The following is a 14,967-nucleotide window of genomic DNA, read 5'->3' as shown; positions in this document are numbered from 1 at the left end:
CTCCTCCTCATCTTCTTCTTTCTCCTCCATCTCCTCTTCCAACCCCTCTCCCGCTTCCTCTTTCACCTCCTCATATTATCCTGTTATTTTCTCATCTCCCACCAGTTCAAGTTCTCTTATTTCTATGCCAGTTATTCCAGTTCTGATAATGTTATCAACCTGCTACATGTGTTTTTGAGAGACAGCAAAGTCCAGGGTAGTATGCCAGTTATTCCAGTTCTGATAATGTTATCAACCTGCTTATTGTGCTTATGAGAGACAACAAAGTCCTGGCATATTAATTCAATATCCATCTTGTTGTAAAGTAAACTATAGCTTGATAGTAAGCATCTTTGGTTGGTTTTCTTTTGCATCATATTTCAGTTCTCTGAACGTTTTAGCCTGTGCTAGGGAAGGAATATCAATTCTCGGATAAGAAAGAGAAGCTGTATGTGTGGGTGGCATTGTGATTGGTGTTATATTACTTCTGGGGTAACATACAGTTCACTTTTCCTGTTTATAGCCTTGTCACAGATATCTGACTTCGATTTTTGCTCCACATGATATTTTGAAATATTAACACCTTAATTGTTGAGAAAATAATCAACTCAAAGCTTGAGCTTTGAAACTTTTTCCCCATTATCTTCTGTATTTTCTACTGGATTGTATAAGGTACACGAATGTAAGACAAGTTGCTTTTTTTTTGTAAATATGGAAAATGAAGACTTGTTTTGTTCTTTTTGTGATTATAACATGCTTGTTTCTCTTTTCTCTTCACAGTTATTTAATAAATTTGGAAAGGTGTTGAAGATCATCACTTTTACAAAGAATAGTGAGTAACTTCTCTATCTACAGGGTGATCAAAAAAAAACTGTACAACTTTTTTTCTGAATGTCTCACACAAAAATTATTCTAGAATATTATAATTTGGAACAGACATCATTCGTTCAAAAGGCATTTGTTTTACATAAAATTCATGAAGGAGAAACTTATTTTGAAAATGGAAATGGCTTAAAGAAAAAAGCACCCAAAAACGGAAAGTTCACAGTTTTTAAAAAATCTTGTAAAGGAAGTCGTGAAGAGATTGGTTCATTTTTTTTTAATTTTCTCTTTTGACATTTAATTTTCCATCCCTTTAACATTTCAACAATATTTCATTTCTTTGACAAAGTTTAAAAACTACTGATTTCATTCTGGAATTCCCAGAAGCAGGGCTGTACATGCCCTTCTTTGCACTCGACCCATTTTTCATACGTTGTTCGAAATGTTCAATGGCACCTAAAATGGGAAAAATAATATCTGCAGACTACAGTTGACTTGTAAGACTGCTGTAGCTTGCAATATGGCGCGATTGTTGCAACTTTTAGGGTAGGCCTTATGCGAACTGGTGCATCATGCTACGAAAATGGGGACAAGGTTGGAAACGGGTTGTTTCTTTAATGTGCCATATAGAGCAAAACCATTCAATGGACTTATCTAAAATGAATATCAGACAAATTCTTTTTGGCTTCCAGATATTACGTTCAAATCTGAAAAGCAAAACTTGAGTATGGAGGAAGATATTCACAAAACAAATTTTACAGTTGGTTGTTGTTTTTTTATCACCCTGTATTTAGAAACCCTCTTGTCTTGTCTTCGTTTATCCAGCATATGCTCTATTTTATTTTGTAGAAAAATGCTGTGATGAACAAAGTACCATTTTGAGCTCTATGTTGATACTTTTTTTATTTTGAATTTATTGAGTCATTTTTATTTAAAGTGAAAGATAAATATGGTAATTTTCTGAAGAAAAAAAAGAACCATTAATAAATTATCTTTTAAGAGTCTACCTTTGACTTGTGTTGGTCCAAAGATTTGTTCATGCATCATTTATTTTCACGTTTGGTTCCCTGCTTAAAGACAATTTTGTACTTTTAAAAAAAAGAACTATCTCACTTGCGAGAATTTGTGATTTGAGATAAGTACCAAATTCTTCTTTGACATCATGAACAATTTATAAAATTTAATTGTTTTGTTTGTGTATTTGTTTTTTTTTCCAGACACATTCCAAGCTTTAATTCAAATGTCAGATGCCATTTCTGCAGCTGCAGCCAAGACGGTAGGAACTATTTAGTCTTTGGGCAGAAAAGTTTAATTTGAAAACATGTTTCACTTTTTTAAAGAATGACAAATAACTTTTCCCATTACCGAGGTAATCAATCTTGTATCTATTTTCACAATGGTGATGTATTGTCAGACACGTTTCTATTATTTCTTTTTCATACCTGAAGCATTTACCTTGAAAATACTGGCTGCTGAGAGTCTGTTAATGAGATTAGAAGAATTTCTTTTTCATACCTGAAGCATTTACCTTGAAAATACTGGCTGCTGAGAGTCTGTTAATGAGATTAGAAGAATTTTGAAAAGTTGACAGAGAGAAAGAACAGTCTCAGTGAGTAAGAGTATTAGTGCAGGCATAATTTACAAAGAACTTCTGAAGTTTGGTAAATGTTTTATGATATGTGCCTTGATTAGCCATGTCTGCGTGTTGATATGACGTTGTATGTAATGTATGGCATGATGATTGTTCAGTATAAGCATAATTAACTTTATTTTACATTTTCTACAGTCTTTGGATGGTCAGAATATTTACAATGGCTGCAACACTCTGAAGATTGACTACTCAAAACTCAGCAATCTTAACGTCAAATACAACAATGACAAAAGCAGGGACTTCACGCGTCCTGACCTGCCAACTGGTGACCTAAACCTTGACGCAATGAGCTTGGGAGGTAATGCCTCGCCTGAACACACATATTACACTTGTAGACATAAACTTGAGCTTTTTAGGACTTTTGGTAATTAATGCAATTGAACTTGTATAAGCTTTTTTACTGCTGAGACTATGGTTTGGTGCACGACAATGCTTTAATACTTCAAATGCTTTTTAGGACACTGCAAATAGAACGACAGTGCAAACAGGGGTAGAAGCAGTCCGGCAATGCAATTTGTCATAAAGGTACACTTGGAATCTATGTTGTTCAGGGTGTTCACTTTTTGGCAAAAGAATCAAAGTAAAAAGTATTTTACCGGTACCCTCCTTCTTGTGTCATTAAAATCAAAGACGCAATGATTTGGAATTTCAATAGAAATTCTGACTTTGAAGGAGGGATAGAATGGAGCGGGTAAGATGCTATAGGTGGAAACTTCTTTCATTATTCTTTCATTCTGTTTGTATGAGTTTTGTAGACAACTGGTTTCAATGGGCTTTCCTTTTACTGGTGCATATTTTTGTGAAGAAATATAGTTTGTCAAAACTGGCTTCTCCTGGGGAATCTACAAGTGTACCGTAGATAAGCAAAAGATATCTTGGAACTCTTCTCTGAGAAGAGGTTTTACCTTGGCTGGTATTTTTAGCATCCCAATACGCTCACAAATTCATCCCGCTTAAAAATGGAAATGATTTATTGACATGTTTTTTTTAGCATTTAAAAAGAGCAATGCACATATCTCGATACCTTTGCTTTAACTGCTAATTCTCTAACATTTTTGCACTTTGCAGCAGTTTTCAATGTAGTCATTATTTATTTCTGGTCCGTTGTGCATGTTTTGTATACCCCTGCATATTATAGACTCTTCTTCTATACTCCTTGGCCTGTTTTCTCGCAGCTACGTAGAGGTTACTCTATAACGACATGCAGCTTCACAATAAATGTTCTTTCTGTGTTATACAGCAGCAAAACAGCCAACCGTTTTTGTTGCAGTGGTCATCTGTCCTTCAGGGAAAAAATCCTGTCACTCACACTTGTTAATCTCTTTTCCCATAAATATTTCCCTTGAATCTTGAAGTTCATTTGAGACTTTTGGATGTGGTATATATATATATATGTCCTGACACACTTGCAGTTGTGGGATGACTGTAATTTGTTAGCTGTGGGCAAAGAGAAAAGTCTTTCAAGTCGTAGAGAAATGTTGGTATTTCTGATTTAGCTTCAATGAACAGCTTTTTCTTTGGCATGATCAAAAACTGTAATTTCTTAGGTATAGACTGAAAGGTAAATCCTGCAAATGTGTGGGTTCTATTGAAAAAAAAATGTGAAGATAGTCACCTATTCAGTAGATTGAATGAGTGTGTGCATACACAGTTAGTTTTATTAAATCAGTTAAATAAGCTGGCATATACGTTTTTCATTAGGCCTGCCTTAGCAAAGGAATTTACTATTTTATCACGTCACATGACTTTGCTCATTGTGAAGAACAAGAAGAGAACAAAAAACATATGCACAACATTATGGTAAAAAGCACAATAACCATAGATGGCCCTTTAAGACAGCATGATTCTGTCAGTATTAATTGTAAAGCATTCTTGAGCAAAATGGCATTTTTAGGCTCTGTACAACCATAACTCAGACCCTTGCCATGAAGTGCATCTGGTCCAACACTTCTTTCCTAACTTCACAATTCACCCATTATCTTCTTTTTCTTTCTGTGTAAATGTGAAGGGAATATATGTCTCGCATGCAGATATTCATTTCTGTTGGGTCTGGATGGATGTGAGCCTTTCAGTAAGGAAAACCTAAGGAGAGGGAGGTGGCTAGGGAGACGAGAAACAGCTTTCAGATCAAACTCACCTCAAAGAAATCATTACTGAATGTCAGGCAAATGAAGCAACGGGTTAAAGGGATTGAAAGACAACTCTCTATCCTGAACCAATCAAAAGAAATCTGTGAGGAACAACAGACAATGGGTTGTCTCTAGCTGCGAGTGCCAGGCATTTTGTTGGTGTAGAGGAAGGAAAGGTGATGCCATTTATAACCCTCCTACTGTCCTTGGCAAGGTTCTTCTGGGGTTCTGGTGTCCCCTGTGCCTACATACCAAGGACTTGCCCCAGCACAGCTCACTGCCGTGGGAACAGTGCCCGCTCAACAGACGGCAGGTAATTACTCCCCTTTATCGTTGTTTCATTTGTAAAGTGCGTTCTTCCGAACTCAATGTCCTTGAGAATCTTCCACTCTGAGTGATTGTAACGCTTTTTGAAGGCATCCTTTTTGTGGTGAACCAAGAGTGACCAGGGGGGGTGGTAAAAGTGTGAAGCTATCCGGATGGTTGTGTCAACTAACTCAAGGACGACAGATACCTCATCACTACCCATCCTGTGCTGATATGCATCTATTTGCATTAGCGGTTACATTTGTTTTGGTTTCATTTCATTTTGGTTCATCTTTTTTCCTGTTTCCCATTTACCCTTTTTGTTTTAGTGTTTGGCTGTTACTAGAATGCTTCAGAATGCACAAGTATAGAAACTGATGTTAGAAATCAGTGCCCTGATATTGCTTTATGACTAATTTCCACATTTGCTGTTTGTCGGTGGTGGTCTAGCCATTTTCCATACTCCTGCAAGCGGCTATGATATTTTACAATTTACGATGACTCGCACCAATGATAACATGTTTACTCTCCTCTCGTGGGATTTGCTTCTATATATTTCTTCCCCATCGTCTTGTCCCGTTTTCTGATTCTGCAACAACTAACAACGAGTGGATTTACTATGTTGGAATGTACATAAAAATTTAGAGAAGTCACAATATGTACCTGAGATGTACCTGAGATTTTCAGTCAATCACAAACATAACACTGTTCCTTGATCTGTCAAAAATACTGGCGGCGTCTTTTAATGTTACACAGCACTTCATTCATCACTAAGCCTTTGGGCAGACGTAAAACTGAGACTTTGGTATTTGATGCCTCTCAAAACCATCTTTTAAACATGGTTTTTGATGCCTCTCAAAACCATCTTTTAAACATGGTATTTGATGCCTCTCAAAACCATCTTTTAAACATGGCGCTAAGATTATTGTTTTGGACCATTTTACAACAGCAGCTGTATAGGGCTGACGAGACTAACAACATTTTGCTGTGTGCAAAACTCATTGTGAACAAGTGATACAACGAGGCAGGAAAAGTTTGCTGTCAGAAAAATGTTGTTCCTGTAGGTTGTACGGATGTCTTACTTTCAGTCCTCGTGTTTTTTACAAGGCGAATGTGAGAGATTGCTGCTTTTCACAAAACAACTGCGACAACACACATTTTCAATTACTAACATTTTAACATTCTGCAAGCGCTTGAACGGTTTGTTGACTGAATGTTTTGATCTCGTACACAGCCTGACCTGATAATGCATTTTATCAATCAGGTTTTTCTTGTTAGTATAGCAATCTGTTTGAAGATTTTGTTTTGAAATACCGGATCCTCAGCCTCAGAATTTTTAATCTTCTATTTTTATTATTATTAATTTCTTATGTTTCATTGTGGGGAGCTTCATGCAAAATCTCACACTTCCAACTGGGAAATTTACTCATCCATTTCTTTTTATGACTACAATATGATTCCAAATCATGATAACATTTTATTTTCAACTGAAGATGACCAGATGAATTTCTGAAGAACGAAGCGATATTTCAAAATCAATGTTACCTTTTGTAGAGTCCTCCGCAAGTAAAAGTAAAGCCAGATGAGACGATAGCCCCATTGGTAGAGTTCTGAAAAATGATTTCCTTCGTGACTTGCGTCATAGCCTAATTATCTCAGAATTTTCTATTTTCTGTCTCAGTTCCATGAAAAACATCTGGTCAGAAAACAAAGACTTATGATTTGTCTGACAAGAAAATTATATGACAATATTATGTAAAGTAGTCTCCTCTTTTCTTCCTGCCCATTCCCACTACCAACCAGCACCGGGCTATGGCATTCCAGGTAAACCAGTTTTGAAATACTCTTCTTTTTTTTCGTAAATGAAGATAGTATTTTCAGTATATTATTGTTAGGGCACTGAAAAGTATTTAAAATATTGAACATTGTATATTATGTGTACAGAGAAAGTCACTTTCTGACAAACTTTGGCATTTTGCTACCTCACAATTTCAAAATTCCATCGGACATTTTTGGCTGTCTTGAGTTACCGAGACAATGAGGTCAGAGACCACTTGTTCTTTCTGCTCTGTCAGAATCATCAGATTGTTAGGAGTCGTTAGAGAGATATTCTTACGCAGTTGCGAGCGCCGTAAAACCCTATACTACTACTACTGCTGCTGCAGAGGTCGTTACAGAGATATTCAAAGAATTTCATTCGAAAAAGCTTGACATTTTTATGTCCAATTTCTCACAACTAGGTAGTGAGCAGATAGAACTTTGTATTTCTCGGGTTGCGATTTTGTGTATACATTTCTCAGTTGTTTACAGGAAAAAGGCAGTTCATCATGCTCAAGTGTGAAAGGTCAAACTGTGATGGGCGTGGCTATGTGATGTAAACCCTTTCCATGCCAACTACTTTAGTTCTCCTCAGTCTTAAGGAAATATTATGCTGAAAAAAAAAAAATCTACTTTGTTGTAATCTTGCTGTAAAAGTCAACAAATTCATCTCATGAGCCTAGATTATAATCATGCACATGACTGATGATAGTTTTATGAGAAATGTTTCTAATGTTTTTTAAACTATTTACTACAACAGCAATTCTTCCTATCTTATAATGCTGTTATTTTTGTCCCCACTCATACACACACATAATCTATTGTGTCACTTTCAAGATATAAATTATGTGTAATTCTTAGTTCAAACTTTGACATCTCTGATGCACTTCGCTATTTGTGTCCTCACAGTTATGTCACATTCAGGCGTCCCTATGGGTGCAATGAGTGCTCTAGGTGGGTTCGGCCTACCTCCAGGAGCTCTGGGTGCAGCACGAATTGGTCTGCCCCTCACAGCAGCCATGGGAAGCTCCGTGATCCTGGTATCAAACCTTGATGAGGAGGTAAGAGGTTCTGTGTAGGGTGGTCTTATCAAATGTGTTAACTACTGTTGAACAGACTTTGTCTTGTTTGGGACAGATATACTTTGTCTTGTCTGGGAAAGATATACTTTGTCTTGTCTGGGAAAGAATATTTATCCAACCTGATCCTAATCTTTTAGATTTATATCAGAACTGTTTCCAATCATCTGCTTTAGAATAAATGTGTGAAGCTCAACTGTACAACTTTCTTTTGGTTAAATACTTTAAGAAAAGAGCTTGTTCTTCCTGTCATATATTTGGTGTTTCTTTCTGAGGATTCTGGCAGAGAAATGTGCCTTAGTTGTGTTTGAGAGAGGGGGTTATAATAAAAGGAACACAATTTAAGTATGTTAAGTTTTAACTTTTTGAAGACCATGAAAAAGCTTTTTGCATTTCTTAGACCTCATAAGATTTTCAGAGTGACTTCATTCTTCTTCAGTTATGGAAAGTTGATTCAAAATTATTTTTTTTAATGAGTACACTTAAATACTGAACTGTGGTTACTAAAAGTAATGATACAAAAGCTCCTAAGCCTTTGAGCATAGCAAGTCAATACGAGTATAGAAAAACAGCTTGCTCTGCTCTTCCACATTGGAGTGCTAAAAGATGAATAATTTGAATCTGTGATAGAATGAAGCAAGAAAGAATATACAGATCATAGCCCTTTTCTTTAAAAACAATAGATATTTGTGAGCATTAGCATATTAATGCAAATCTAAGTACAACAAGCTTTTGTAATGACATTCTTAAAGATTTTCTTGAAGAAAATACCAGTTCAACCTCCCAAAAATTTCAATTTCTGAAACATACCTCATCTTTGGTGTTTGCTATCTCAGCTTGTCAGAGCAAAACTTGCACTCTCACTCTTCCCCCATGACTTCTCCTACAGTCAATTCGCATGCCTAGTATTGTTGTTTATTCTGCATGAAATAAAGTAGAGATAATGTTCTCAGCTGTTGTAACATTTATTATTTTGACGAAGCCTTGACGCCAGAGCAAAATAATTTAAGGCATAAGGAGTTCTGTTTCGGTGGTTGGACTGAAATTATTTTTTGGGGTGGTTGGTTTATAAAATCTTGTTTCTTCTTTAGTTATGAAGATCCTTTCAAGACTAATTTTATACCATGATTTTGAACATGAAAGCTTTACATATGTTACCATTCCTGTCCAGAATTGCTCGACGTTGTTTAATATTTTTCCCCTTTGAAATATTAATGAGGAAATATTTCTAGAAGTCTAACATATTTCATTCTTTTTTCTCTTTCTTTCCCCATCTTTCTGACTGCTCCAACCCCCTCCCCACATTCCACCACACCGCTCCACGCTACGCTCTGCTCAACTCCACTCCCTGTTTGCTGTATCGTTGTGGCTGCTGCGGCTGGGGATAAATCACTTGCTGGGACTCCTGTTGTTTCTCAAATGGTTGTGTGTTCGACTACTTGAATGCGCGACCATGAACCACCACCCTCCTACATCTGCCCAACATTCCACCTGTCCCAATAATACCTGTGTTCGCTACTCCTGCTAAACCAGATGGTCACGCCAGATGCTCTCTTTACTCTTTTTGGTATGTTCAACACAACTTTCTATAAAAATTGTTATAGTTTATTTCTCATGTATTGCTCATTACCCATTCATTGTTGTTTACTTTGGTTCTTCCTGTTTGTGAGATTTTTTTTGGATTTTTTTTTTTGTTTTCTCTCAGTCTCTTTTTTCTTCATATCCAAAACTTGGGCATTTGAAAAGCCTAATGAAAAAATAGGTGTAGGTTATAGTTGCTGTAAACTCCTGTCAAAGTACAAGGAATTCCTGGCTTTGCCCTCGTACATTGGAATACAAAGTGGAAGTGGCTAGTATATTTGAGAACCGAGCACTTTACGATGCTCTGCATCTGAGTTAAGTTACTTTTGTTTTCTTGTCACTCAGCCTTGCATTAACATTGATAAATTTTATGGGCAGTACTCCGAAAGATCTGCTTGTTGGGTCACTGGTCACGCCTTTGATAGTCAAGTAACAAAACAGCAATTCTAGCTCTTTCTTTTGTAAAAAGTTAATACTTGGGTGATGAACTATTCAATGTGCATTTTTGCTCAAGAAAACTAGGCCAAAAGACACCCAGTTCCTGGCAGCACATTAAAGTACCACATTGCTGAGACACTCTTGTACATATTTGCTGTACCTGTCTCATAAAGCACATTAAAGTACCACATTGCTGAGACACTCTTGTACATATTTGCTGTACCTGTCTCATAAAGCACATTAAAGTACCACATTGCTGAGACAATCTTGTACATATTTGCTGTACCTGTCTCATAAATCTTACACAAGTTGATGTTATGACGGAACATGAGTTATTGCCCAGATATCACAGCTCTTTTTTAAATTTATCATGTTTTCATAAATGCCAAATTATTAACATCTTTGCTGGAATGATCTGTTTCTTTTGAATGTCATATTTTATTTGGTCCTTGTAAAACTTCATTTCTCTCGTCTTGCTTCTTTGGTGAAAACTAGAATTCTGCACTGTGTAGACCTACACATATCTCTTTCCCCTTTCCTAGATGTTGTTCTTACGTTACTACTGAATACTTTGTCAACCAGAAGGGAGACACTGTTCTTCACGTCAATTCTTTACTTTGCTTTTAGTTTTCATCACATACAATATAATGGTGTTTCATTTGATTCTTCTTATGTATTTAGAATGTTTTCCCCTTGTTTTATATTATTCTTGATAATAGTGAAATCAGTCAAATATGCTGATGGTGCCACCACATAAATATGTTTTATTTACTCTCTGCCACTGGTTGGTAGGTAGTTCTTTTCATGTGTACTGGACACGCTTTGGCAACAATTAAAAAGATACAACATAATTGAAGGATTAAATATAATAAGAATATTCATTGTTCAGTATTTTAAAAATAGAATCCTCAACCACCACTGCCCTCTGTCAAGCTTTCAGTAAACTCTTTAGGCATAAGTCTTGTAGAAGAAGGATTTCATCACATGAAGAAGCAAGTGTGCTGAAACAATGTCAAGACAAGAAGCGCAACAGATTTTACTTGAATACTAACAGTAATATGGAGTATTTTATGTCAGACTTGTGTAGTTTTAGGCATCTTGAGGTTTTTAAAAAAAATAGATTGTACTATTATTGGACATTAGGTGGAAAGTTAAATGTTGAGAAGAATGCGTAATATGTTGAAACTTTCAACGAGACATGTCAATACTGTCTTAGCTGAAACAAAATATTTAAGTAAGAAATGGCTGACAAACAGAAAAAAAATGTAGAGTCAGTTGATTAAATCTGAACTGTGTGTGCTCTACTACTCTAGTATGAATGAGCTGTCATAGCAAAGAAACATAACTTAATAAGGGTATTCTACAGATTTGGGTGAGCGCACTTTGACATAACAGTCAGACTCATAGCACTGTAAGTTCTGCACAAGGTTTTCTCAAACTTGTTTGCAAAATTGATTGCAAAAGTAGTGTTTGGTGAAACATAATGTATTCCATTGCTTTTGTAGCTTGCATGGAGAGAGTGGGCAGGAATATACAAAGTCGCTGAAAACAAAATGCTGTTTAGTAAATGGCTCCTTCCCTTGAAAAAGTTTGAACTTTTTGTTTTGTAACCATAGTTATGCCCACTATTTTAAATTCTTATATTTCAAAAAGTTGTCGTGTATTCCTCTCCCCATCTATCTGTTTCGTCATCACTAGAACTGTGACCCCATGAAGTTTTCATTTCTTTCCTCCACTTGTTCCATTAGGTGTCTATGGAGATGTTCACCGAGTAAAGGTGCTGTTCAACAAGAAGGACAATGCCCTGATACAGATGGCAGATCCTCATCAGGCACAGCTCGGTAAGCCATAAATGTCAATATGTTTGTGTTTAAATTTTAACCCTATCCGTATGCCCTGGAGTCATTTTGTACCCCCGGGTTGTATTCTTCACATTTCAGAATACTTCTAGTACGAAGATCTCTTGGAAAACTTTCAGTATTTCTGAAAAAATCATTTTGACAGACTGCTATGCAAAGCATACGGATCGGATTAACGAGTAAATTTCCTCTTTGAAAGTGGTGGCCCAGAGTTCCTCATGTCGTATGGATATGATAGTAAAACTCGACGTACAGATAGGGTTAAGGTTTATTTAGAATTTTCTTGGACAAGCCTGTTTTTCCATGACTTTCGATTGCACTGGTGTTTTTTCATGTGCGCATATGCGTATGGGACATCTGCATTTTTTATTCTTTTCTGAGTAGATTAGGTAGGAGACCCCTCTTGCCTTAGAACCGGGGAAATGAGAATAACTGAGAACAACTCTAAGTTATCATCAGAACATGTCATACCATGCCTGTATGAACAAGGGACAAAACCCGGTACTTTGGTAGAAGAGGCAAGAACTTTAAATTCCCTTTACAACCAATCTAATACACCCTCTCAGAAGTTCTGACGTAGTGAAAACCATTCTGTGATGATACAGTAAAGAAGATATTTGTGTCAGATTTTCTTGTCGCTCTGTCTATTACTTGTCACTGTGATCACAGTTCTTCTGTGTGCATGATTATTTTTAGAATTGCTTGTATAATCATTCAAATCATATGTTATTTTGTAGGAAAATGTATTTCACAAGGAGTTATTTTTAGTCACTATCATTACTTTGAACTTCATTTCAAAGTATATTTAGTCAGCGCTTTTTCTGACAATAGTGCAAAATCTAACTGAGCAAATATTGAATCGATGACTACCTAGTGTGAACAGAATGGTTGATATGTTGAAACTGAGTGATAAAGTTCTGTATTTATTCTCAATAACCTGTACTCTGGACTTAATGTTTCAGCCATCACTTACTTGGACAAAGCCAGAGTGTGGGGAAAGCAAATCAGAGTGGCCCAGTCCAAGCATCAGGTGGTGCAGATGCCAAAGGAAGGACAGTCGGTGAGTTCTGAGGAGATAAGAGTTATCAAAGAGTTATCAATTCAATAGTACACCTTCTTTCTACACTATCTACTGTGTTTGTTGAACATCTTTCTAGGGAGCTTCAGTCAAGAGTATTGTCATTATCTTTTTCTCCATAAACGTCAAAGAGGCGGTGCTCCGGTGTGATTTGCTCCTTCTTTCCTATCAAACATCTATCATCCTTATCTCCCCTCCTTCTTTTTTGTGGTTGTTACTCTCTTATAACATCTTTAACCTTCAGCACTTATATGACCTTATTGTGTTTCAAGTGCTGTAAAATGCTAACTATAACTTAAAAACTAAAACCATTGCCATCATGGCCATCCTTGTCATAATCATTGGTGGTTGTATTTACTCTCTGTGCTTAAAACGTGAGATCTTTAATTTACTCTAACATTGGAACAACACAAATGTTCTTTCAGGATGCTGGCCTGACCAAAGACTACGTCAACTCCCCTCTTCATAGATTCAAGCGTCCTGGTTCCAAGAACTGTCAGAATATTTTCCCCCCATCACAAGTTTTGCATCTATCCAACATTCCGTAAGTCTGTTTGTAAATTTAATCTAGTAATACTCAAAATTGTCCAAGACAGCCACTCAGTCGTGGAAGACAGTGGTTGCCATAGACAAGTGAAGATCTTGGACAGTGTCAATATAATGTTTGATAAATGCAAGAGGAGAATTTGAAAGAGATTATTTATGAAGATGATTGTCTTGGACTAGTGGCTGCGAGAGCAGATTCAACTAAACTGATTTATCTTGCCAACTGACACCCCCTTCAGTTTCATTGTATAATTCATTTCATCTACAATGATTTCATTTATCAAACTCTGCTTTTACATCACACATGTGGAAATTCAATGGAACGCACACATAATGCACATCACCAACACACCTTTGCTGATATTTCTCTGGCAGAGCTCACGTCACGGAAGAAAACCTGAGTACTTGGTTCAGTGACCATGGAGCTGTTAAGGCCTTCAAATTTTTCCCGTAAGTATTTACTTTTGTGTATTATTGTATACATTTCGGTGTCCATTGAATATTGTTGTTTCTATTGAGAAGCTAGGGCAGGTTGGGGCAACCTCGACAGGTTTGAGGTTTCTGTAGTGCCGCAAAAGTAACCGATACTGCTCCCGCCTTTATGAAAGAACACAGACCATCTTGGTCAACACAGACCATCTTGGTCAACACAGACCATCTTGGTCTCAATGTGTGAAGCCATACTACTTCTCGATTATTATGTTCTTTACTCTATTTGCATCTCGGATTTTCAACCAATCACGATTTTGTGGCACACCCTCGCGTGGGGCAACTTCGACAGGGGTTGGTGCAAATTTGACCCCTGCATGGGGCAACTTCGGCATAGCCTGTGACAGTACTGATAGGGGCTGTTGGCAACTTCGACAGAGGGCAAATATCTTCAACAGTATTGGATTCTTATTCGACTTATTGTGCCCCCCCCCCTCCGTGTCTCTCTCTCTCTCTCTCTCTCTCTCTCTCTCTCTCTCTCTCTCTCTCTCTCCCTCTCCCTCTCTCTCTCTCTCTCTCTCCTTCTGCCTCACTCTCCGAGCACCACCACACACAAAGACATGCACTCACATCATACGTGCACACACACGCACAGACACACATGCACGCACACACACCCTCTCTCTTTCTATTTGTCACACACACACACACACACACACACACACACACACACACACACACACACACACACACACACACACACACACACACACACTCAGACACACACACAGACACACATTGTTTGTCCGCTAATGTAATAAATAACGTTCCTATCTATTGGTTAGTTTTCACGTCTTTTATTTAGCAGTGTTCCATGAGTTGATGGATATGAGTATCTTTATGTTCATAAAGTACTTGTCACTTCAAAGAAAAGCATGGTCTGATTTGAAAATGCTTTATATGTTGTCTTCATAGGCCTACTTGAACAATCCATTTGTTTTTATCTCTTTCAGGAAAGACCGGAAGATGGCTCTGCTTCAAATGAGCACAGTGGAGGAAGCCATTCATGCACTTATTGTAAGTCTGTCGACAAATGTGTCACCAAAATATTGAAGGTGTAATACTTTGACAATGTCACAGAAAAAAAGAAATTAACTCGTTGTTTTTTTCTCAAACTATTGCCAAGGTTGATGTGTGTGTCATCGGTGGCCTCGTGGTTAGGCTCTCAGACTCGCAACCGTAAGGTCGTTGT

General features: G+C 37.1%; 1 protein-coding gene across 4 annotated transcripts in view; it reads left to right on the top strand.

The window, feature by feature from the left end:
• Positions 1–14,967, top strand: part of LOC101845459 (polypyrimidine tract-binding protein 2) — a gene marked incomplete at its 5' end in the record, with an annotated part of 33,468 nt that overhangs the window by 8,878 nt on the left and 9,623 nt on the right. The window contains 12 exon segments of one of the 4 annotated variants that reach the window (XM_013081048.1): positions 760–811; positions 2,019–2,077; positions 2,588–2,750; positions 4,796–4,894; positions 6,691–6,711; positions 7,615–7,766; positions 9,318–9,351; positions 11,552–11,644; positions 12,625–12,722; positions 13,166–13,284; positions 13,662–13,736; positions 14,729–14,792. In XM_013081048.1, the coding sequence (XP_012936502.1) occupies positions 760–811; positions 2,019–2,077; positions 2,588–2,750; positions 4,796–4,894; positions 6,691–6,711; positions 7,615–7,766; positions 9,318–9,351; positions 11,552–11,644; positions 12,625–12,722; positions 13,166–13,284; positions 13,662–13,736; positions 14,729–14,792 (1,029 nt within the window). 4 annotated transcript variants of the gene reach the window in all.

Source organism: Aplysia californica, unplaced genomic scaffold (genome assembly GCF_000002075.1).
Source record: "Aplysia californica isolate F4 #8 unplaced genomic scaffold, AplCal3.0 scaffold00112, whole genome shotgun sequence".
NCBI lineage: Eukaryota > Metazoa > Mollusca > Gastropoda > Aplysiida > Aplysiidae > Aplysia > Aplysia californica.
This window is presented reverse-complemented; position numbering and strand designations above follow the sequence as displayed.